Source organism: Orbicella franksi, chromosome 1 (assembly GCF_964199315.1).
Source record: "Orbicella franksi chromosome 1, jaOrbFran1.1, whole genome shotgun sequence".
Taxonomy (NCBI): domain Eukaryota; kingdom Metazoa; phylum Cnidaria; class Anthozoa; order Scleractinia; family Merulinidae; genus Orbicella; species Orbicella franksi.
The window spans coordinates 26,175,040-26,199,001 of NC_138145.1; the positions used below are offsets into that span (position 1 = coordinate 26,175,040).

Below are 23,962 nucleotides of genomic sequence, written 5' to 3' on the forward strand. Positions count from 1 at the left end.
TGAGAATATGGTCTCACTTAATTTTGTAACAAAGTTTCTTTGAATACTTGAACGTACTTCAAAGGAAGAAAAAACTTACCACACGAAAGCAGTGAACAGAACATAAAGGGAAAATTCGCTCAACTGAAAGACAAACTGTATAATGATAAAGCCCGCTTTTCATATTAAAGTCATTGTTTATTCTTCATAAATAATCATTACGAATTACAACCCAATAAAAATTTTCTTCAGATGTACAAATAACATTACTTCAGTGATAACACTGATCACAAAACACGTGCACTGCACGATACATGACAAAAAGTAAACATCAAAATCAAAGTGAGCGACTCTTACTAACCGCATTATATCTGAGAAATAATCCTTGTTGAGATAAAGCTACGTCGCTCGTCCCTCAACCCCAATCCCGCACGAGGCCCTCGTTTTCGTTAAGGAGTCTGGAGACGACTGATACTTTGGGTAACCGACTTTGAAATCCCATATCTTTGAAAAAACAACTGTATTCTTTCACACACAGTAAAACTGTTGCTCTCGAATATAAGGTGATTTGCGAATACCCGCGTAACATTTGTTTTTCAGAGTAATTATCCTTTCATTACCCATTCAACATCTTTTCAACTATATCTCATCTTAATGAAGTCTGATTCTAGTACTAATGAGATCATGGTAAAGAAAACGTACGAAAGCATCGCTATTTGTACTTTCGTCAATTATAAATCTGATAAATTATATCTAATAGAATTAGTATTTAAAATCTGTACCCTTTTTCGGTGATTCTTAGGTAACTCAATTCCACGCCCCAAGTTTAGAAGTAGTAATGAGACACCCATTATCTGTTATTGTCTTGTTAAATTTTGACCACTCGCAACTCGGTATAGATTTTTCCAGCATTCTTTTTGTTATATTACCATTTCAATCTTAATTTTAAAGACAGTATGTATCTACCAAATCAACTGAAATAAAATGAACAGCTAGACGCTACCCACATTATCAAATTGTGATTAGCTAAACCAAGTTTCAAGTTTCATTTCAGTGACAGGAGACTGGAGGCATAAGTTGTACACGGGGTTAAAGTAAACTTCCATTTGGGAGTTAGTAAAGCCATTTCAACGAAAACGTTTAAAAAGAATTACGCCCCAATTTTTTAAGACCGTAACGCGAGTAGTCCCTAAGATCGAGTGTCTGACAGAGACCAGTTTCCTGCCAAACGTCATCCTGTAGCATCATAAGTTGGTCCCACTCTCCTGAACAACGCGAGAGTGAAAGGAAAAATAGCCTAGGAGCGAGGTTGGGAAGGGAACACCAGGGTACTGGGCTTAGTAAGACACGACAGTGACCTTAGCCAAAGGAAGGCCACGCTGAAGATATATTATTTATGAGTATTATATAATAAATCAATATTATTTATATTATTTTGAAATAAGTAATTTAACAGTATGCAATATATATTACGGCCAGCTGATTCGATGACTTAGTTGTCTCATTTCATTTTTAGAAAAACCTCATTTCGTTCATGAAAAGACCACTTATGCAGTCAGTAGCTGTCCTAGGTGGAGCATTTTGCAAACTAAATGACAACTCCACTACTGACGAGCTCACAAGGAACAAACAGCTCACTTGTTCTTATCCTGAAAGAGAAAATATACGACTTGCTTATAAACAGGATAGTAAATAACAATACAGCAGTACATCATCAAGATGGCCAGACGGCTGTTTACCAAGCGTGGAGGATTTGAATCTGGGATCACCAAACTCAAACCCATCTAGTGGCAGGGAGGAGAATTAGAACTCGGGACCTCCGGATCACACATCTAGCGTCCTTGACCACTAGGTCACACTGCCTCCACTACCTCTAAGAGTATTTGAAGAAGAAGAAGAACAGAGAAAGAAAGGCCTAAATTTCTATAGGAACTCACCATGAACTGTCAGCGTTGGGCATCTCATTTGCACCGTCCGCTGACATCTGTGCGTGATTATTTCGATAAAAATACGAGCGACCAACTCGGAGAAGCCCTGCACAGAAGAATCGACCCATTTCCTCCAGTTCCCTCGTTCCTACGTGATAACCCTTTCAACAACAACAAAAAAACACGGTGATATTCGACTGCACACAACATAAGAAAATCTTCGCGTACGTTTAAAATGATTTCCCAATACCATGCATTTATGGCCACTGGAAATGGACAATTTCGGCGTTAGAAATTGGCCATTTCCGTTATGCTTCTAGCCTCTTATATGAAAACAAGGCTAAGTAAGAACCATTCGCGTGAAAATGTGTTAAAGGGGTTCATTAATTAAGAAAATGACTGACTGAGCTTTTGTTCGGGCCAGAATAAAGTGGCCGTAACAACGAGCTGGCCGTGTTAACGGAGTGGCCGTAAGGCGGGGCTCCACTGTACCAATTCCAAATTCTGTGTTGTGCGCAGCATTTTGAGAATCTTTATCCTCTGTGGCGAACAACTAGTTCCTGAGTGTTTCTTTCTAACGTTTTAACCCAGCGTCCTCCACTTCAAAGTGAATGTGTTTTGTGGGTACAAACCTTGTAGGGTCCCTGATCACAGCCACTGTATGTACTCTCCATGGTATAGCTCCTAATCACGCCAATCTCTTTCCAAACTACAACTCTGGCAGTGGATTCCTTTGACGGCTCCACAATAAAACTGCAGCTGCCCAGCGAGAATGCTGGCGCAATATTGTGAAGAACTCGTGGCAATGTCTGTGAGAGAATGGGCGGGAAAATGATCACTAAATGGTAACAAAGTTAAACTACAATGGAGAGAAAATTGGTATTATCTAAGGGAACTTGAAGTTTGTACTTAGACCATTGCTAGCTATTACTGTATGTGTAAAATCTTTGTCTCGCGTGTTACTGCTGCATCGTTGGCACGGCACCACGTTGTTAAAATAATAACAATAAAAAACCGTAAAGTGTACGATAGTTTGCAACATGAAGAAAACAGTCTATCAGTTTTAATCCCCAACACAAATTGATTCATATTTTCTCTCTCCGTTAAAATCCAAATAAGCAGGTTCTGAGAAAGATGGCTCTTATCACCGCAGGAACGTTTTTCCCAAAATCAAATTCCCCGGCAAACAGTGTTTGGTTGTTTGAGATCATTGATTACGAAAAAAGAGTAAAAGAAAAGAACGTAAACTATGCAAGTTTCTTTTCTTCGTAGGTATAAAGATGCAACGCCTTCAAGATACCGAGCGTAAAAAGGAGGTTTTCAATCGTCTATATCAAATGTTAAAAGTAGCATGACGTTTTCCCCTCACCCTATATCCGGGATCTTCGTCTATATCACTCGGGTCCATACTGCTGGTGGAGTCCGAGCCGGACAGCTCAGCCACTCGTTCTCTCACTGAGTCCACCAAGTCACCGCTGTCTGCTTCACCAGAGCTGGACGAACTCGCAGCAATGGTGGCAGCGGTACTGCAGCCATACATGAACACGTTCTTCTTACGTGAGTGGCCGTGAAAGTCACAATAAACCTGCAAGTTAATTAACAACAACAAGAAGATTCAATAAGAACGAGTCGCTTCTTTGTTCAGAGTATTAGTTTTAAGCACCGCTTCAATAAAATAACGCGGACCTCACAAGTGTGCATACTTAGTTCCCTTGAGTAGCAGTAAATTACTAGCGACTGTTTACTCTAGCCAGTTGTTTCCTCAACTCACTCAAGTCACTTGATAAAGCGCTAGGATTTCGTTTGCAATATTTACATGTATTTTTGTTACACACTTTCGCCATTTCCATTTGCATCACACTGTCCACAGTTAGCATAGAAGTGCTACTGATACTCAGTTGTATGTTGCAACTAAGTGTCACACCACCTGCAGTTATTATGGGAGAAACAGCCATCTGTGTACTCACCAAGGGCGTCTTTTCTATGGACTGTAAATACAACAGCAATCCTTTGGCGTGATAAATAGTGGGATGAAGTAGCATGCTGGGATTGGTCCAGCGCCTGTTTAAATCATCACCTGACAGAGAGCATCGGTGACTGAAACAAAACGTAAAGCAACTTAATGATGAAATGTCTTCCATTGCTTACTGTAGGTATAAATTCCTCAAGCCTAGGCTATCATTCTCTTGACTCGTCACATGACGTGGCTGTCTCACAAGTTGTAGTAGAACACGACAAAGAACTGGGTACAAAGTTGGGATTGTGAATTCTATTTGATATCTTACCAGCCATTAATAACACCATCCATGTTAAGCATGGGCACTATCTTGAAGACAAAAGTCTCCCGCAGGTGACGCGCTGTGTAGAAGTTACTCATCAGAAAATCTAACACTCCTGCAACAGAAAAACAAACGGTTACATTTTAAAAAATGTAAGGCATTCAAAAGCCAGGTTTCAAGGCGGCATTCATATCAATTCTGGGGTCCTTAACGATTCACACCCCCAACATAGCAAAAACAGCCACTTAACTAGAGCTGCACATTCAAGAAAAGTTATAACATCGGCGATAGAGCGGTTTTCAATTGGGTGTCGTAAAACCAAATCCAAAGTAATCACTATAGCCAATTACAAGGACACAGAAAATTCAGTGAACCAATCAAAACTCGAAGCAAATACATTTGGCTGACGCGAAGCGCGAGAAAATGCATGCGAGCGAGGTTTTGGTTTACTTCTGATTGGATGAGAAGGTGGCGCGAGTTTTTTAAGCCAATCGTGTGGCGTAGTAAGTGCAAAACCAATTACTCTTCGACAGTCAAATGAAAACCGCTCTAAAAGTAAATAAACAAAGCAAGAATAAACAATGCATGATACCTTTCATCACCCAGCTTGCGTTGCTTTCACCAGGATGAACACGACTGGTGAGGAATATATATGGTCGGCTCCCTAAAACGTAGAAAGCAAACAGTAGTCGTGCTCTGAAGGGAAAAAAAAATCAACCACAAAAAATCACCATAAACTAATTTGCTATTCACTTACTGAGTAACTCAATGGACTTGGCATCTCTACGACGCGGCTGCGCAGTGACCGTGATGACGTCACAAGGATTTCCCGCCAAACTGTTGCACAAGGTCATGCGACGGTAAAAGATATCACTTGTATTTAGAGAGGACTCTAAGCGTAACAAGTGACTCTGGAAAAAAAAAAGGCGCAAATTGGGTCAAAAATCTGTACAGTAGACAAGGAAACAAGTAAGATGGTCCTATCTTACCTGGAGCATAGTAAACGTGTACGGATAGTGATAAGCGAAATAACATGTATCATTTGCGTGTGGGAATGTGACAGTGAATGTTGACGTGTAATAGGTTTTGCCGCCCTGTCCGCCAGTCGCCTCACGGCTCCGTGTGAAGTAATTTCTATAATAACAAACGTTGGCTCCCGCTCGGATCCAACCAGCTCGCCCTTCTTGAGCTTCTATTGTAGAATACATAACTGGTTGCATACCTGGGTGAAAAAAAGTGAAAGTTATGTACTCAATATATTGTACCCCATGCACGCCAACTAAACTGGTTTAACTAAATCAGGTTTAGTTTTTTTACGCTTTGCAGTCATTTTGACACGACAAATTTCAAACCATTCAAACAGGTTTTTACTAGGTTAAGTTGTGGGGTGTGCACGGTATGAGCAGCTAATTTTTAACGTTACTTAGTTAAACCACTTTTAAACATGTTTTACATGTTGGTGTGAACAGGGTATAAGCAGAATCAATGATCGTATTAACACAGATCGCGCATGTCCTTTATCTCCTAAAGAATCAGATTTTTTGATGTTACATTTACAGTTTCCAAAGGGAAGGTAATGATCAGTCTCTTAAAAAGAACGGGAAGAAGTCCTCATATCATTTTCAAAACGTACCTTCTTATATCACTTCTCTACAATCAACTTACCAAAATTGAATTGACTGTTAATCTTCTCACAATTAACAATGTTGAATTTGTACGGAATTTCAGCGTCCATATTACCAACCTGAAATTAATAAAAGAAACCACACACAAACTTGAATGCCTGATGACTAAAACGTACCCCCTGCCCCACATTACTGTCTGGCTCTGCACTAGTACCCATACAGTGCTAATTATGCAACGCTCTCTCGTGCATAGAATATCCCACGAGTCACTTGTATTTTCTCAGTATACACGCCAGCTTTTGGGCGAGTATGTACACCGAGAAAATACAAATGACAAGTGTGATATTTCGAGATATGCCATGGTATACCACGAACGGGCGTTGCATAGCTATTTTATACCATACCATAGAAAATACAGTGGTCAGCACAATCAATGCAACAGACGCGCAGCGCACGATGGGAAGGTTGGATAAAATAGCATCGAATATACAACGGCTTTCCTGTATTCTGACTAGCTGTATTTTCTATAGCATGGTATAAAGAACTGGATAAAAGGTGAAACACTTTCACTTACTTCAAAATAGAACCACTGGTGATGGTGCTTACAGTTGATGTCAGGATTCAGGACCAAATCATACTCATAATCGCGTACCTGAGGAAAGAAAGAAAGAAGGGGTACGAATGTCTTACAGATCGTCTGAATCTATCATTATACAAGGCTATACCGACCCGTTCTTCAACCGTAGGACAGGCTCGTTTCTAAGGCAGCTGCTGGTAACCGAGCCTAAGCAACACGTTTTCTCCGTTTACCTTTCTTCTTCACGCATGCATTTAACATATTCCCCACAATCTTAGATCCTAGAACAGAGATACTACATATCACATGTACCTGAATAGCTTTGCGGAGATTGCCACTTTCAAAGCGTGATTCAAATTTCAATGGTCTGGCTGTCTCTTCAGGAGACGATCTTTCACCTTCCGACACACTGTAACACAAAAACAGAGACATTCAGTTACAGTGAAAAGTTGAATGAACATAATCATGCAATTTCTACGAAAAGATACTTAAAATTGCAGCAGGATTCATGACATATAAAAACACACTGGCTTAAAAAAGGTACACTGACACTGGCTCTGGCCACTTCACTCCATGGTGAGATCGCTCCTAGTCCGTTCGCTCCAACCAAAAGTTAGATCGCTCCACATGAGAAGTGACTTCGCTTCATATAGAAGTGACCTCGCTCCATGTTATAAGTTAGTGTTAACTAAAGTTCTAAGTGCTTACTAGATTGTAGCTAACTTACCTAATTTAGGTTATCGTCGATCGATTAATAACGATAGATGAATTTCTATAATATAATTATAAGAGACTTTTTTTGAAACGTCGTTTTCTAAAAATACTAAAAAGACGTTTTGATTGAGGAACGTGGGTCTTTATCTTTCCATTCACAACCGATGAAGACCGAACTTCTTCGGTCGAAACGTCTTTTTACCACAATTGCTACTAATCTCGCAGTCTGATTGGCTACTTTGCCGTTGTCGATAAGAGTCCAGACAACGCTGCTCGAGTCAATGTGTCACGCAATACCTTTTTCAGCTCGCGCTCTGAAAAAAAACATTTTCTTTGAAATTGACATTGTGGTAAAAAACAAATCGAAATGTGGTTTTGCGTGGTCTGTACTCTTATCGACAACGATACGCGTCATCACAGTAGTCAAAATTTGTTGTGGACTCACGAGGCGTACCCGAGTGAGTCCACAACATTTTGACCACCATGATGACGCGTATCGTTGTCGATAACAGTACAGACCACGCAAAACCACATTCGATTTGTTTCAATGTTTTTTAAGCCAGTGTCAAACCTATTTTTAACTGTATGGATTTTAGCTGTTCATGAAAGTTGAGTCAATGCTATATGTATGTACCTGGAGTTGCTAGGTTTACGAGAATGTCCTAACTTGAGTTGTTCTTTAGCCACGGCCAACAAACAGTTATCGCCTACTTCAGGTTCCTGCCTCAATAAACGATCCAAGTCAAAGACAACTTTGTTTATCACTCTCTGTGGATGAATCTGTCGTTCAATGTCCCTGAAGATCATAGTTCTGAAAACGGACAACAAACAACATAAAGCAAAACTAAAAACAAACTTTGTCACGAAGTCTAAGAGGCTGAGTTTCTCTAAAAGTGAGAAACCACTTGTGACGAACTATGTATACCCGTAATTAGGTGTTATTGTGATTGTTGTTATTTTCGTAAGTGCACGTGCACATATGCGGTATTTAAGATGCAGTCTTGTAATTTATGCGCTCGGCGGTGAGTTTCACAGTGTAACGACTAGCGCTGTTTGTGCGCCATTAAAGACAACATTTTACCGTTATCGTTCGTTACACCACTGACTAACTTTAACAAATTAAATTTGCAAGGCAGGCTATCTCACTGTGAAATTCAAATTAAATTCAATCATTTTCACTCCCAACCCGCTATTTTACGGTATTTTTTACCGGTCACCATTGTTACCACAATTGCTACTAATCTCGCAATCTGATTGGCTAATTTGCCGTTGTCGATAAGAGTCCAGAGAACGCTGCTCGCGTCAATCTGTCACGTAATGTTTTTTCAGCTCGCGCTCTGAAAAAACAATTTCTTTGACGTTGATATTATGGTAAAAAACAAATCGAATGTGGTAGCGTGGTCTGAACTCTTATCGACAACGATACGCGTCATCACAGTGGTCAAAATTTGTTGTGGACTCACTCGCCTGCGCCTCGTGAGTCCACAACATTTTGACCACTGTGATGACGCATAGAGTTGTCGATAAGAGTACAGACCAAGCTAAACCACATTCGATTTGTTAAATCAAACTTGTTGTTCTCTCTGGGTCCACGTAAAGTTATTCAAGCCACCCTCCACTGTACCTCTGTAGCCCTGTTCTCTTCTGTCCTAATGGTTCCGGCTCTACTGGTGGGTAGTGGCCATGAACATCAGGTGAAGGTGACTTGATGATTGGCAGGACACTTTGTATCTGTCCATTGTTGTCCATCTCAGCTGTGGAGTTCTCGATTGAACAAGGTCTTTCCTCCTGAGTGAGTTCCTCTTGTGTAGCTGCTGCTCGAGTCTTTGGTTGACTTCCTTCAGAGTTGGTGGGTGGACTGTTGTAGCACAAAACAATATAATGCCAAATCAATGAGCTTATGGATTCTTAAAGTCAAGAAGACCCAGGCTTGGGAGTTATTTTGCCTTCAGTCCTAGTAGCCACTAGTAGGCAAGAAAGGCAAACCAAAACATTTTAGTTGCAGAACCAAACTGTTGCCAACAATGGCCTAAGTAGGTGTTTGGCTCACAGGAAATTGCAGAACAATGGTGTGCAAGAGTCAGAATGACTACACAATCTAGTGCATATCGAAAGTATAACTTTTGCATGCAGATACAAATGCAAGTAGCTGATCTAAACACAGCATTGTGAATATTCAGCTTTTTAAATTATTTTTGTTTACCCCTATGTGCATCATTTGCTAACAAATCTTAATTATAAAACTTGTGAATAAGGTTCAAACCTTTCAAAATTCATAGAATCGAGCTGATTGGACAGGTGGCTTTGTCCTGTAGGTGAACATGAAAGTGGTTCCTCGGCAGCAGTTGGAATTACTATTGGATATGGCACAAACATTTCATCCTCCATTGGTTCTGCAACTTCAGCCTGAGTAGATTGACAGCATATTTAGGTGTTGCCAAGATAAATCATCAATGCATAATTGACAGAAATAATTTAATATCAATTTATATTGACATGGCATTTTTCAAGGAAATGACCCTTTGCATCAGGATTAAATCAAAGGGATTTCTATCTTTAAAACATCAGTCAGTGTCTCTAGAGGGAATGGTTTGCTTTACGTTGTCTAGTCCAAGTTATTATTATCTTAATATGCATGAAAGTGTATTGAATGCATGCAACGTAATCCACAAAAACAGTTTCAGTTGGCTGAGAGTCCACAGTCGGCCAACAAACAGCCAACAGTCTACTGGCAAATGGCCAGCAGTAAGCTGACAGGTTTTTTCGGGGAGCTGTTCCTCACAATTACCAAACTTTCTTCAGCAAGAAATTCCTTGATCCAGCTCATATTTGACTGATTCATTTATTTCATTTCATTAGTTCAGTGCCTAGCTTAATTGTAGATAAGCAAACAGACTAAAAACATGTACGTATAGAATGATATACCTTTTAAATGAAGTTCTTTAATTCACACTTTTGAGATAAGCACAAGCATAAACACAAGCACAAGCACCAGGATATTTTACACTAGCAACATACCATGCACAGTGCAAGTTACATCACTAGAGAAACAAGATGCATGGCAATTGCTTGATTTCTTGTGTTTATGTTTGTGCTTATTTCACTCCAGTTCCCACTTGACTTGTGAAATACATGTAAGCATAACACTAGTGAAATAAGCACAAGTGCAGGCACAAGAAAAAGGAAAATGCTTCTTTTTTGTACTTATTTATTTTTTTTTAACCTCAGTGCACACTACATTTTCTTGTGCTTATGCTTGTTCTTGCACTTGTGCTTATCTCACAGGTGGTTTAGTTAGTAACAGCAGAAGCATATCACCTTGTTCGGGGTGATATGCTTCTGGTAAAAGACACCGATTCATTCAGTTATCATCACTGATCCATTCCTAAACTGTAACAAAGATTTCAGTAATCAAACCCACCTGAAATTCAAACAGTTCTGGAAAGAACTTTTCATACATTGCTAGATCATCTCGAGGTTTGGCTTGCTTGTTCTGATTAGGAGCTTTACTTTCAGGTTTTACTGGCTTGTTTCCACCTTCAAGTAGTTCCTTGTCATCTTGACTGGCACTACTAGAACTTATTTCATCCTCCTCTTCTTCTGATTCAACATCAGTTGACTCACCTAGGTTTGGAAGTAGTAGTCATTTGCTGAATGGTTCCACAACAGAAGGAGAGTTGCTAATGGATTAATACCTTAATGCAGTGGCCCTTCCTTCAAATAGTATAAAAATTATGAAATTTACTGTGAAAACATAGAATTAAATCTTCTCAGTATGGCTGGTTTTTCATACCATGCGGTTGCAAAAACAACATACCAGGGGTTTTATTAATTAAGGGCCGGGTACGGGGCAAATTGACCAGCTGTGAGGATGATTTTGCCTGCCTGGTTTGACCATTGAGAGGACAGTTTTTCTTATAAAAAAGTCCAGTTCAAAAAGTTTTGTCCAACTGTGAAATCATTTGTCCTCTTGCTGAAAACATTAATGATACCTCTGCCAAAGGAAATCGAAATGGTAAATGAAAAATATAGGGATAATATTTTCATATTTTTTGCCAAGAGCACAAAAAATTGCTTCGAATAATCTGGAGTTAAAAAAAAAAAAGGATTCGAAATATAAGGATAAAATAAGGATTCGCCTGTACCTTCCCCACTATCATCCAGGAGATCTTCAGCAGCTGAGTGACCAGCACTGTCCAAATCTAACAAAGCAAATGCCAAAGGTGATGACAGTGTTGACACTGGCAGCTTGTTGGTTGGAAAACACCTTCGTAAAATCTGGCTGCTCAGATTATTTACTCCCTCAAGTTCACGGCCTACAACAGAAGAACAAATTTATATATGACTGAGTGCCTTTGAGTTATGCTGTAAAACAAAGACACAAATAAGAATTCAACATGTTTGTAACATTATTCTTAGTTTACTATTCTAAAGTGTATTTACATAAACAGCTAGTCATTGCTAAAAATGGCATTTGAGTCTCTAAGTATCACATTTCATTCAAAAATATATACATGTATCTGTGGAAAAGGAATGATGTGTTCTACTCCGGGGAGAATCAAAGTATACATGTACACAAAAAAGAATTGTAATGATAGGTTTTTAAAATTTTGTAACTGCCTGAAACACCATCTTGCTTTAAAGTATTTTATCAAAAATTTGGCCAAAGTTCAGACAAATAAAACATTTTTTATTCAAATTACAGGATTCAAAAGCCAATTTATCAAGTGAACCCAAAATATATTTTAAGAAAAAAAACAGCTCATCTGAGAAGTCTTTATTTGTTCCATTCAAAGTCATGTCTTGGTGAACACAGTCCAGGCGTGACATGATGTAAATTTCCTTTTCTACTAGTAGTAAGAATACTTTGTACTTCCTGACAATTTCTCTCTGTGAACATTTATTCTACTTTAGTATGTCAAAGTTCAACATCAAAACTTCAATTTCAGCATAAAAACTGCTTTCACCAATAATATTTGACCTATAACTTACATTCTAGAGTCTCCAGGGACAAAGTATACAGGGTCTTTATACCATCAGCTTGAATAAAAGCCTTCTTACCGGCTCCTACAATGATCCAATAGATGACAAATTTAATAACAGTTTGAGCATCAACCATTTCAAAAAACAATAATTGTCACCCCCAAGTCCTGCAGGTAATTCAGTATAAGGGCTTATATGGAAATTAATTAATAATATACATGTATAGTAATTATTGACACTTCGTTCATCAGTATGATATATTCAGTTGAATAGAAACAGTCACTCTTTTCTCTTAGATCTTTGAGCAAGTGAAATAAATGTGAAGCAAAAGGAAAAATGCCAGCTGGGTTTCAGCAAGTCATTTCCCCCCATATTTTTTACATCTTGTGTATAAGGCCCTCATAACAGTATGTTATGATGTAATATCCGGGCAACTTACTTGACATGGTGATATTTTTGATGACATTCAGAATAGCTTTTCTGATGTTGGCCTGTCTGTGGTGATGATCTGTTCTTTGCCAATCACAAAACATCTGCAAAAGTATTGGAACAGCTCCAAAGTTGACAGCCTTCGAGGCACAACTCTCTGCAAACAGGATAAAATAAATTATGTTGGCTGCCTAGAAGAGCAAACTCTTGCCCTTTTTAATCATTATCTGACATACAGCACTGTTACCTAAGCTGCATTATTCTGATGGTCAACAACATGTTGCAATGCCAAAATTAACAAGGATGATTACTATTTAATATTAGATTAATGTTAACCTTTCTAAGGCTCTGGTAATAAAATTTAAAAGTTTAAGTTTCTATTCTTTGATTTCAAATTTTTGTCATACAGGATCCCCATCCTCAACAACAAAGTCCATGTCAATTCCATCTTTTAATAACTTGGCCTTTGTTATGTCCTTGGGTCAGCTTCAGAGCTGCTTATAATAAAAATCTGCTTAACAGACACTCTATGAGTACAAAACCATTTTGGAAATAATATGCATTGGAAAATAGCTGGACCACTTGGGAGTCATAATAACCTTAACAGTTGATCAGAAATACCTCTTAATGCTGGCAGTGATAAACAGAAAATAAAAACTACAGCGCAATAACTGTTTTGCTAGTCGATAGTATAGTATGGCTGAATTAACTGTTTTGTCAATGATAGTAGATACTGTGAAAGGATTAAATTATTTCTTATGAAAAGTAAGGGAGAATACTTGTAATGAAACATGCTAGATAATTGTGTTGTTGATAACATGATTTGGTATCTCAGTTGCAAAACATTGAAATTAGAGCTGAGAGATCTGTATTGTATAATTGAACATTGCCAAAGTTAAAGCTTGTTTCTTTTGATTGACAAAATGAAGCTTTTATTTCAGCACAAGAATACAAATCAATGCAAAATTTAATGGTATAATATGCTAACAATAATATTATTCTTTAAGCTTAAGGCTTTGATCTTGTCTTGTCAGACATGTAGCACTTTATTGCACCTAATATCTAGAAAAAAAATTATGCATGTTATGTGAAGACTTTAAGCTCCCAATCAAAATAGATGGTCTAGTTACTGATTCATTTTTATTAAAATGTTGATGAAAGAAGGAGAACTCACTTGACTTAACAAGAGTTGCAATGATCTCCAGTACCAGCCTGTTAGGTTTAGAAGAAAAGCAATGAAATGTCAGCCTTGAAAGAGCATTACATCATTTACTTACATAGCAACAGTTCACAATGCTAAACTCCCAGCCAATAAACAAGCAGCACAAAGTTCAATTATTTGTTTTATATTCTTACTTTAAACAGATAACCCTCTTGTGACCACAACTAGTGACAACTCTGAACAGAACACTGACGGCTCCTGCCTTGGCCAAGGCATTGCAATTAACCGCTAAAAATAAAACAATGCAGTCAGGAATAAAGGAACCACAAAACTTTTCAACGCAGTTTGAAGCAAAAAATTCTTATTGTAAGATACCTACTTTATTTTCATTTTATTGTTTTACGATATCTCCTTTAGGCTGCATCTTATGTATTCATTATCAGTTAGAAGGTATCTTAATTTATCTAAAAGGTTCTGAGACTGGAATGCATGTAACACTGCAAGATTACAGAAGGTAAGTGTAACATTAAATAACTTTAATTGAACTCTTCAAAGACATCTTGCATGATAGCAGCCAAGATTGGATGCAACTGACACACACATAAATTACAGACGACTTAATTATATAATATGTACAATCGAGTACATACCATGCAGAGTATTAGCATGCACTGAATGTTAATTAACTATGCTAATAAATATTGACACAGTAAGGTAGTTCCATACAAGCAGGGTTGATAAAAGTAGTCTGCTGCATGCAAAATCACCATCTACTTTGTGTTCTCTTTGTTAGTAGTATTTTCAATCTTAGTTCTTGTTTCAAACCTTAGTTGTGGTCTTAACTTTTTAGCTTTTATTACTATACTGTATTTTAGACTTCTAATGTATTTTAATGTATTTTAGACTTCTAATGTACCTTTAGTTTTTAGAAGACCATCCTGAATACCACCACTAGTTGATTGGAGGCCTCCTCTTAAAATATTATTTTATTATCATTATTATTATTTGGGCAGTCACCTTACTGGGCTATTTTTCTGATTCTTAGCAAAGATGGCAAAATCAGTCACTTACTCCAACAGTAAAGCTGACTACTCTTAAACGTTGTGACAACCTTGTAAAAGTGTTGATTATCTTGCTCTCATTCAAAGGCTTGTACCCATTCAAAATAGAAGAGGTTTGTAAGAAGTATTAAGACTAAGAGCCAAATCTCAGCTCATACAGCAAGAGCTAAGTGTACATACACATGTACATTTATGTTTTGGTTGGTGATTTTGTCTTAAATAAATATCATGTACATTGTTCTGAACAAGTTACTGATTCTCACCAATCTCTCTTACAATAACATGTACATATACAGCCATTTTGAGAAAGGTTGTACTTCAAAAACGTAAAAGAGTACAATGCCATGCCAAAAGGTTTAGTGTTATACTGTAGTTCACAGCTGTTTGATCGAAATTCACAGTGGCTCAGTAGGATAGACAGAAGAGTCATGAATGCATACATTTGTGGTTTCTCCTTCCTTAGCTCTGAAACACTGTGAACTTGATCAAGGAAAGGAAAACTACCACTGCCCATAACTCCTTGAGGAATACACTTTGAGGCTTCTGTAACATAACCTTTCTCAAAACAGCAGTAGACAGTTTTGTTTAAAGAGTTGATAGATTGTGATAAGGTTCATAGTTATAACACACCAGCTACCAAGAATTTGGTCAATTCACCAGCTGTTTCAATTGACTTACAGTTGGCAGAGTATAGTTTAAGGACTTGTAGAGCAGGTTGTAAGATCTTGAAGAAAGTTGTATTATTCTTGACCATGTTCATTGTGACTTGAAGAGCTCCAGTCAGACGAGCTTTAACACAAAGCTTACGATCTACAAATGAATGAGGGGAAGGCCTGGTGTTCAAGAATTCCACAAATGCCACTATTCCAATAACTTATTTATTTACAGAACTACCCTTTTCAAAATTCCTTATTTTGTCTCAGGATCAGCCCGGGCCAGGGTTCTTAAAATCTACCTGTGGAGTGGGTACATACACACAGCAGCTGTGATGGTTATTGGTTTACATTTATGAGTGATGCCAGAGACTATACATTTTCAATGGACCAACCTCGTTCCCTGGGTCTCTCATCTTACCGCCCCCTGGAGCGAGCGAAGAAAGACCCTGGTTGGGTCTGGTCACGTGCCACTTTGACAATTGAGAACATCAGGGAGGGGTCCTCTGTAATCATCAGTTTGTCGCGTTGAGCTTTGTCGCGCGCTGCGACCATCACATTACCCGCGGTGTTTATCAATACTTAGCTTTCAGGCTGAAATTTCGCATAATATCTGTTCCAACGTCTACCTAAAGGTTAAGCAAGTCTGTCTCGAGGCAATTTAGTGGTCGTGATTTTCAGTGTTGCCGTCTTACCCACTGAATTTATGGAAAGTCATTCATATTTCAACTGTGGACGTTGAGCAGCACAATTTCATCCCGTAGTAATTGTTGTTTCTCCTTTGAATGCACTCGATCAAATTAATGCAAAAAAACATAAGAACGTCTCTAGGAAAACGTATAGCTTTCTCAAAGTAAAGCTAGGCAGTCTCTGAAGAAAAGCTGGACGAAGATAAATATGATATTCGTGCAACGCACTGTGCTTGCAAACAGTTCTAATCAAATAGCCGGGCCCGGCGTCACCTGTGGCGTCACAATATAGAATGCAAGTAAGCAATATGTTCATGGAATATTTTAATCTTTGTCCCTGGAGAGCCAATACTTAGAGTCTTAAAACATATCTTGCAATAGAAACGAACCTAAACAAAGTATAAGCACGGCATGGCAAATTACAGGTGTCAAACTCTGAGAAGCGACGTGCAGTTAACAGCAGAAACCATGCAGACTTACGACCTCTAAAAATATGCTGTAACATAATCAAACGACTCTGCTCTACTTATAATTTCCATTTCTTCTAATAACGCGGCACAAAAAATGCCCCTCAGAAACACGCTTGAAGCAAAGAAAGGTCGAGAGATCGAGAATTAAATGAAAATGTCCACAATTCTCTCGAACCGTTGGTGTCACGTACAATAATTTATTAACGACACAATAAAAATTATATTTTTCTTTTTCTAGCCTCGTTTCGTTCGAAGATAAATCCATTTTATCAGCAACAACGGCGAAATGTATACCGCGACGAGTTCGCTGTATTTATATCCTTCACACTCGGCAAAGTTCGGGGCGCCGACGGCACGGTGAAACTTCAATAAATCTTTTCACCCTTTCGCTCCTTTCGAAGTGACTTTAGCTTTCAGTGATCATTTAAAAGGCCCTTAATTCTCTAGAATTATTTAATCGCCGGTAACAAGACCTACACTTCATTCTGAGGTAAAGATGAGCCAAACATCTTCCATACACAGCCTCGGCTGTGGTGTGTAATTCTCCATTCGCCTTCGTGAGGAGATTTTTACAATATGTAACATGCAACCATCAGCGACATGGATTTCCGCTATCAGATGATGGATAAGTTTTCCTTGGCGTTTGCAGAATATTACCGCGGGACATTGCCGCAGAACATCATATCGTTCTTGGTTTACTTTGGTGGCAACACTTCCCGAACTCCTGTAGGCTAAGTATAGACAAAATTCCTACTAGGCTGCCCATCCCTTCAATAATTTAATTGTCATCTCCCAGATTCTGGGAGGCACGTGACCAGACCCAACCAGGGTCTCTCTTCGCTCGCTCCAGGGGGCGGTAAGATGAGAGACCCTGGGAACGAGGTTGTCAATGGACTTGGTCTGGACACAACATAAATTAATGTATGATAGGAGCACAATGTGATGCAGTACATTTCATCAGTTAATTATCCAAGTTAAGAACATGGACCATACAGTCCTTAACTGAGGGTAAGCAACATTTTACATTTTAAACGATGATTGCAGCAAATAATGCTTCTATCCATCAGTAAATTTAAGTAAAAATATGGAGACCGAGTTGCAAATTATTCAATGGCAGTGCTGTTTTGGAGGAATTCGTGATTGCTTTAGGAAGGGGGAGGTGGTTAATACATGTAGGAGTATCAAGGGAAAATTACACCTTATATGTGGCCGGACAGAAACAAGGTATGACTGAGCTAAAATTTATTCGGCCAGTCATCTTGACTGGTGACCAAGTGGCCATTATTTCCAGCCCTGATACAAATGCATGTAAATTTGTCATTTTCTTGACAATTTTCAACTCACTTTGACTTTTATTTTTCCATTACATCATATTTATTGAAGTATGATCAGAATCAGAAAAAATTTAAGAAAAATCAAACCTGTTATACATTCTCATACAAAAACCAAATTCAGAACACAACATGATATTATATTCTGATCTGAATAAAAATGCATAAATTATATAATTGTTTACAACAAATCCTACCTTTAGGTCCCACTTTAGTTAAAATGACATGGCTAAGTAACAGAACCTCCTCACAAACAGATGTCTCTTTACTGGCACTCACAATAACTCTCAGAATAATATCTACAGTACCCTTGCCAGCAAGAACAGATGCCCGTTTACCTGTTTAAAGGAAATGCACAGGTGATTTAGTATTATAGTTCATTTATTAACATTCACTTACTAAATCTTGTTGTACCCAGGGCTTTAAATACTTTCCTGGCTGGTACCAGTCAAATTGTCCAGTCAAACCTATTTTTGCTTGGACATATCCCATTTTTGGCCACACAAACATCGATTAAGTCTTATCACTATAAAAGTGCCCCCTCCCCCCTTCACATGATGTGTAAATATGAAACAAGTAAATTTTCAAAGCATTTATTGTACATGAGTATCGATCTCAATGCAGGAAAAATGGATCGCATGGTACAGCAAAATCAGTAGCACATTTGCATGAAAATTTTATGACTATTACGAATCATTTATTGAAAGTTCTTGGTCTGGTAGTCAAGTATCTGCCTTTTTTCTCTCTTTTTCACACACGCCACTAATATTGAACCTTTAAATATTTAAAACTTGAAACTCTAAATTTTTTCCTTGCCAGTATAAATGACCAGACAAATTGTCCAGCCATCTAAGGATTTGACCAGACAAAACCTATTTTTGACCGGACATTGTCCATTGACCGGCTGTTATTTGAAGCCCTGGTACCACTACCTCCTTAGAATTAACTGACAACCAACAAGTAACATGTGTTTAATATGTTTCTTTGATTGCATACTGTTAATTTTAAGTTAATTTTTGATCTTGGTTAATTTTGATTTCAAATATTATTTGGTTTGATTTATTCAAGTTGGCTAGGGACAATTTATCCTTAGTCAAAAATAATTATTGGCTAGAGGTAAACTGAACTTGTCTAGGCGAAAATTAAGTACATTTTCAAAAATTAACTGAGATCAAAATTAACCACAACACATACATGAAATTGGTGAAATTAGTCCAGTGCCTCCAAATACATTGATTTCTGGTGTATGTATCATGGTGTGAGATCTTAATCCTAAAACTCTGCCAGTAATCCACGTTACTTCCCATTACGGAAGAAAATTTGTATTCATTCAGAATAAGCTTAGTAACCACGCATTTCAACGCAACAGATAAAAATATAGAAAAACTTGCAAAGAGTGGAATAATTATTGGTTTTATAAAGTATACTTATTTTGCATTAGACTTTAATTACATTTATTCTGTGCTGAGGAATTACTTTATATGCAGTGAGAAATGTAAAACTTCAAAATTACCTTTAATAAAAGTGAAAATATTTTAAATTTTGTGACTGGAATTGCATGAACCCTGATGTCTGTTCCAATGCGTGAATCGCAAACAACGGTTCTAGTTGCATTTCACCTGGGATTTCAGATCAAAGTTCAGTGATACACAGTGACTCGCTACATACTGGTAACAACTGAAACAACTGAACTTTAATTTATTTCATTTTCAATATGATCGAATGTGAGCAGTCAACATGAACAGCAAGACAAAAGGTTGGCCTGTCAAATCCCCAATCAGTCCGGACATTGTCCGTTGATCGGCCATTATTTCGAGGGCTCCCTGAATAGATCATCCAGTATTGATGAATCTGCCTAGTCAGTTTGATAAATTATAGATAACTAGGCGTTAGTTCGTCTGGTAATATCACCATAACACATAACAGGGTTGTCATTGAGAGTTGACATAGCAGGAAATAAAATAATAGGAGAATCTGGCCACTCAGAGAAAAATTTAACTTCAAGGCTTCTAAGGGCCATTGAAATTTAACCAGAAAATTCCATGTAGTAGCCAGAAAATGCTCCAATCTCCTATGCTTAATGAATAGGTAAAGGTAAAGTCTGCATACGAGCCAAGTGGCCCATCAGGCTGGAGCTTATCCCGGTTTCTGTAGCATGAAGCGACTAGGAGTATTTCTACTCCCCCCTGGATGGGATGCTAGTCCATCACAGGGTTACCCCCAGCATTAAGTTCGCCGGTACCCATTTATACACCTGGGTGGAGAGAGGCAGTGTGAGAGTAAAGTGTCTCACCCAAGAACACAACACAATGTCCCCGGCCAGGGCTTGAACCCGGACCGCTCGATCCGGAGACGAGCGCACTAACCATGAGGCCACCGCGTAATGAATACCCTGATGTAAATATAATACACTAATTAGAAACAACAACCTTACCTGTAGTTAGCAATTCACACAGACAGCCCAATATATTTAAAGTCAGCTGAGTGTCCATTGACATCTAAAACAAACAAAAAGGTTTCTACATTATTCGGTCAAACTCCTTGAGGTAAACAATTTGTTAACTGGTCTTGAAAAAAAAAACACTATACTCGGCACTATACTCTAGCTGAAATGAGTTCAAAAACACATGTGCGACAATATGACAAATAAGTTAATGCAAAGCTAAAAAAGCTTTTCATCTGCTAAATAATACCTGCAAAAAAGATATTTCTGCTTTATGGCTCAGCCTTTCTTCAGTATGTTGAATTTAGTATAACATGATATTGGCTACCATCTATATGTTATCATACTTACATGCTTATTGCTGTTACTGAGTGAAATTACATAATTCAGAGCAAGATGAAGACAAAACCAAAATCTGAATCATCTCTACTCCTTTCTTGTCATTAAGTTGCTCTGAAAATGTTTCCTCGGTGATAGTTTGACTACCACTGCCTATTATAAGTGGACTTTACCTCTAGCACAACCAGCAATGTTGAAAGGCCATCTGTGAATTTGGTTGTCAGATCTTTGCGACATTTTTCTGTAAAAGGTTTTATCAAAAAGTTAACAGTTCATTAAAATATCTTTGATCTGTTGCTTTTTCTTCTGTACTTTCTAGAAACTAACATCATAAATCTTATAATAAGGGACACTATTATCAAAACTTCAAGGTCACAAGTATGTGAGATTCAAGTACATTTATTGCCCAAGTACAGTCAACCTCTTTTTACTGCTCACTAGAATCTTCAGAATTGAAGGAGGTGAGTCGCCCAGGAAAAAGAAGAAGAACCCCACGGATACGAAATCGGCAGAGCTGAGTGTCCACGTTATGGGGGTCCCTGCACTGCAGTAGCCTGCGAGAGCATCTTGTTTCAAGAGCCAAAAAACCAGATGTTCTCGCAAGCTACTGCAGTATTGGGACCATGGTAATATTTACACTCGGCTCTGCTGCTTTGATGTCCATAGTTTACTTGCAATACTGGCCTGCTCTTGCAGGCAAGTATTACAGAGGAAGAGAATTAGTAAAGGGGGTTTTATTATTAGGGGTAGCGATTATTTTAGTGAGAAACATCTCTTACACAAAAAGCTCTGGTGTAAAATATGCCTCTCATGTAGTGCAAATTTGGCCAAAAGAGGGGTACATTGGGGCTTACGATATTATAGTATTGGACAATTTTTCCTGCAGTATTTTGGTAATTTTAATCTCCAAATGCAGTATTGCAGTATTTTCCAAACCTGTAGGATGTGTTGTTTTAGCATTTTGGAAGGTATTAAAAATTATTGTACAAGTCCTCCAATGTTTTCCAAACCTTTTCCAGTTTCTGGTAGGACATTCCCAATGAAACTTAACTGTAGCTCACGTGGTAACAGAAAACTGCAATTCCTTGTGTTGCAGTCAGAAAAGGGCACGTTATTTTTTGTTAATTTTTAGCCAACCGCTAATGGATGTTACTTATTTTGATTATTTTTGTCTAAATAAAAAAATTATTTGACTTAATGTTCATTAACAAATAATTTCTAAACCGCTATATTTGCTCTAAACGTAATATACAGAGCAGTGGTTTCAGTATGACATTGAGTTTAGACTACATATTGAAGTATTGCGGTATTTGGTCATTATTTTTTTGCAGTATTGCAGTATTTGCCAATTTTTTTTTTACTGTACTACGGTGTTCAGAACCCCCCAAATGTCTCCCTCCCAATAGCATGGTACAATGCAAATAAAAAGCCTATAGTTCTTAAGGTGGCCGAACACAGTTTTTGCACACGCTTTTGCTGATGCAATTCAGCGTGCGCACAAGGATTGCAAAAAACAAACATGCCGTCAATAGAGCAATAATTTTATTTCCTCAACACCCGCACTATCTGTGCTATTTTTCTCTACAATTGAACGCAGTGTATTGATGGCTTTAGTCTTTTATTACAAGGATATGTTAGAAAAGGTAATGATGCAAAGAACCCAGCAATTCTTAGCTTTTTCTTCGTTACCAAAAGAACCCACTTAAATGCAGCACATGCACAGTTGCTTGAAAAATTGAGACTGATTGCTTTTGCAGAAACTTGCCGATTTCTAATGATCCAGTCGTTAGAATTTCAAGAAAAAATTGGCAAAAAAATAGTTCAGAAACCATGTGAATGATCTATTACAAAAAAACTGAATTTTGACGTAGAGAATTTTTAACAATACATAACATGCAGTGAAGACAATTTACGGCGAATTACGAAAATCATCTATGTCAAAATTATATTAAAACAGTGTTGACAGAGAGGAATTAATGTCAATTCATAATGGGCAAATGATGAAAAAAATCTAACGACTGGATTTTTTCAAAATAAACGAAAACCATTTTTTAAACCTTGCTTTTAACCAGCCCCGTTGCCATGGCAACAGCACACACCTTAACCAAAATGTGAGAATAAATCCTTCTCTGGTTAACCTTGACTCTTTCAAAAAACGGGCGCCAAAGCATAACTAGTTTAAAAGTAATGGTAAATCAGGCATAGGCACTTGAAAACTGTGTTCAGCCACCTTAATGAGCAGCAGTAATTTACTGTCATCAAGGAAATGACAGCTTTTTGTCGTTCAAATCACAGGAAGTTAACGAAACATCGAATACTAAATACAAATACACGCATCTGTAAGGAAAATGACTCCACAAAGAACAGCTCATTAATAAATAACATTAAGCTTAATTAAAACTTAACGAATTATTGTGCGGTGGCATAGTAAACGACCTACCTACATATATAAAATTCGGATTACGAAACTGCAGCTGACCACTAAGCAAAATTAGTCAAGTCGATTCTGCTGTATGTAAGCTTATACAGGAGGTAATAGTTACCTTGAGAAGATAGAAGTTGCTGGATTTTGTTTGTCACGTAGCGTAACTGTTCAACATCAACTTTTTCCTGTTCATATTTGGCTTCGGAGCCAGCAAGACACAGCTTTTGCAATTGCTCAAGTAAAGTCCCTATTCTCGCGCTACTCCTAAAAAGTAATTGAGAAAAACGGTAAAAAAAAGTCAAGGAACACAGAGTCTGAACCTCTATAGTAAACTTGGTAATTAATTTTCTAAGTGTTAAGATAACGTTTACATTAACAACAAATCTATCTCCTCAGCTGTAGACTTACCCCTTTGAGCTGGACTTGCTCATGTTCTTTTGACCTCGAGCTTTCTATGCTGGGTATCTCTCATCAATTCTTCTCGCAATAACACCCCGCTATTCTTGTACAAACCAACTCTAAACAAAATCGTGTCAACGTAACGTCACGCCATATATTCTTGACTGTCCACCTCCGCGCCTTCGCTGCTTTCAAAGCTTCACAGTTAAAAATATCTTTATGTATAGCCGCGTGTTTTCTTCCTATAACGAACTTTAACATATCTTAAATAAAGACAACAGTATGTTATGCTCAAATGATAGTTTTCCGGTTATTCTATCGGCCGATTGAGCAAACCAGCCAAACGAGATGAACAGCCATTTTGATTTTCACGTTTTGAAATCATGCCGTCTGATTGGCTAGAAGTACGTTTGACAATGCGGGCTCAAAGTATGGTGCAGGGGCGCGAAAATCTATCCCCCCCTGCGAGTCTTTGG

The 23,962-nt window shown here is 38.0% G+C and overlaps 1 protein-coding gene across 1 annotated transcript; it reads right to left on the reverse strand.

Moving 5' to 3' along the window:
* Positions 1-155: 155 nt before the first annotated feature.
* On the reverse strand, positions 156-23,953 carry LOC145499423 (cytosolic carboxypeptidase 1-like). The gene is made up of 27 exons (XM_081478937.1): positions 23,496-23,953; positions 23,206-23,351; positions 20,836-20,903; positions 20,315-20,378; positions 18,078-18,218; positions 15,416-15,547; positions 13,871-13,964; positions 13,689-13,726; positions 12,525-12,671; positions 12,095-12,169; positions 11,248-11,418; positions 10,524-10,726; positions 9,366-9,508; positions 8,727-8,960; positions 7,737-7,913; positions 6,701-6,797; positions 6,386-6,463; positions 5,852-5,930; positions 5,176-5,408; positions 4,944-5,097; positions 4,779-4,850; positions 4,193-4,301; positions 3,875-4,004; positions 3,277-3,492; positions 2,540-2,716; positions 1,917-2,068; positions 156-1,628 (listed from the first exon to the last, which is right to left on the reverse strand). The coding sequence occupies exons 1-27, from the start codon at positions 23,516-23,518 to the stop codon at positions 1,568-1,570; spliced, it is 3,414 nt and encodes a 1,137-aa protein (XP_081335063.1). The 5' UTR covers positions 23,519-23,953; the 3' UTR covers positions 156-1,567.
* Positions 23,954-23,962: the final 9 nt, after the last annotated feature.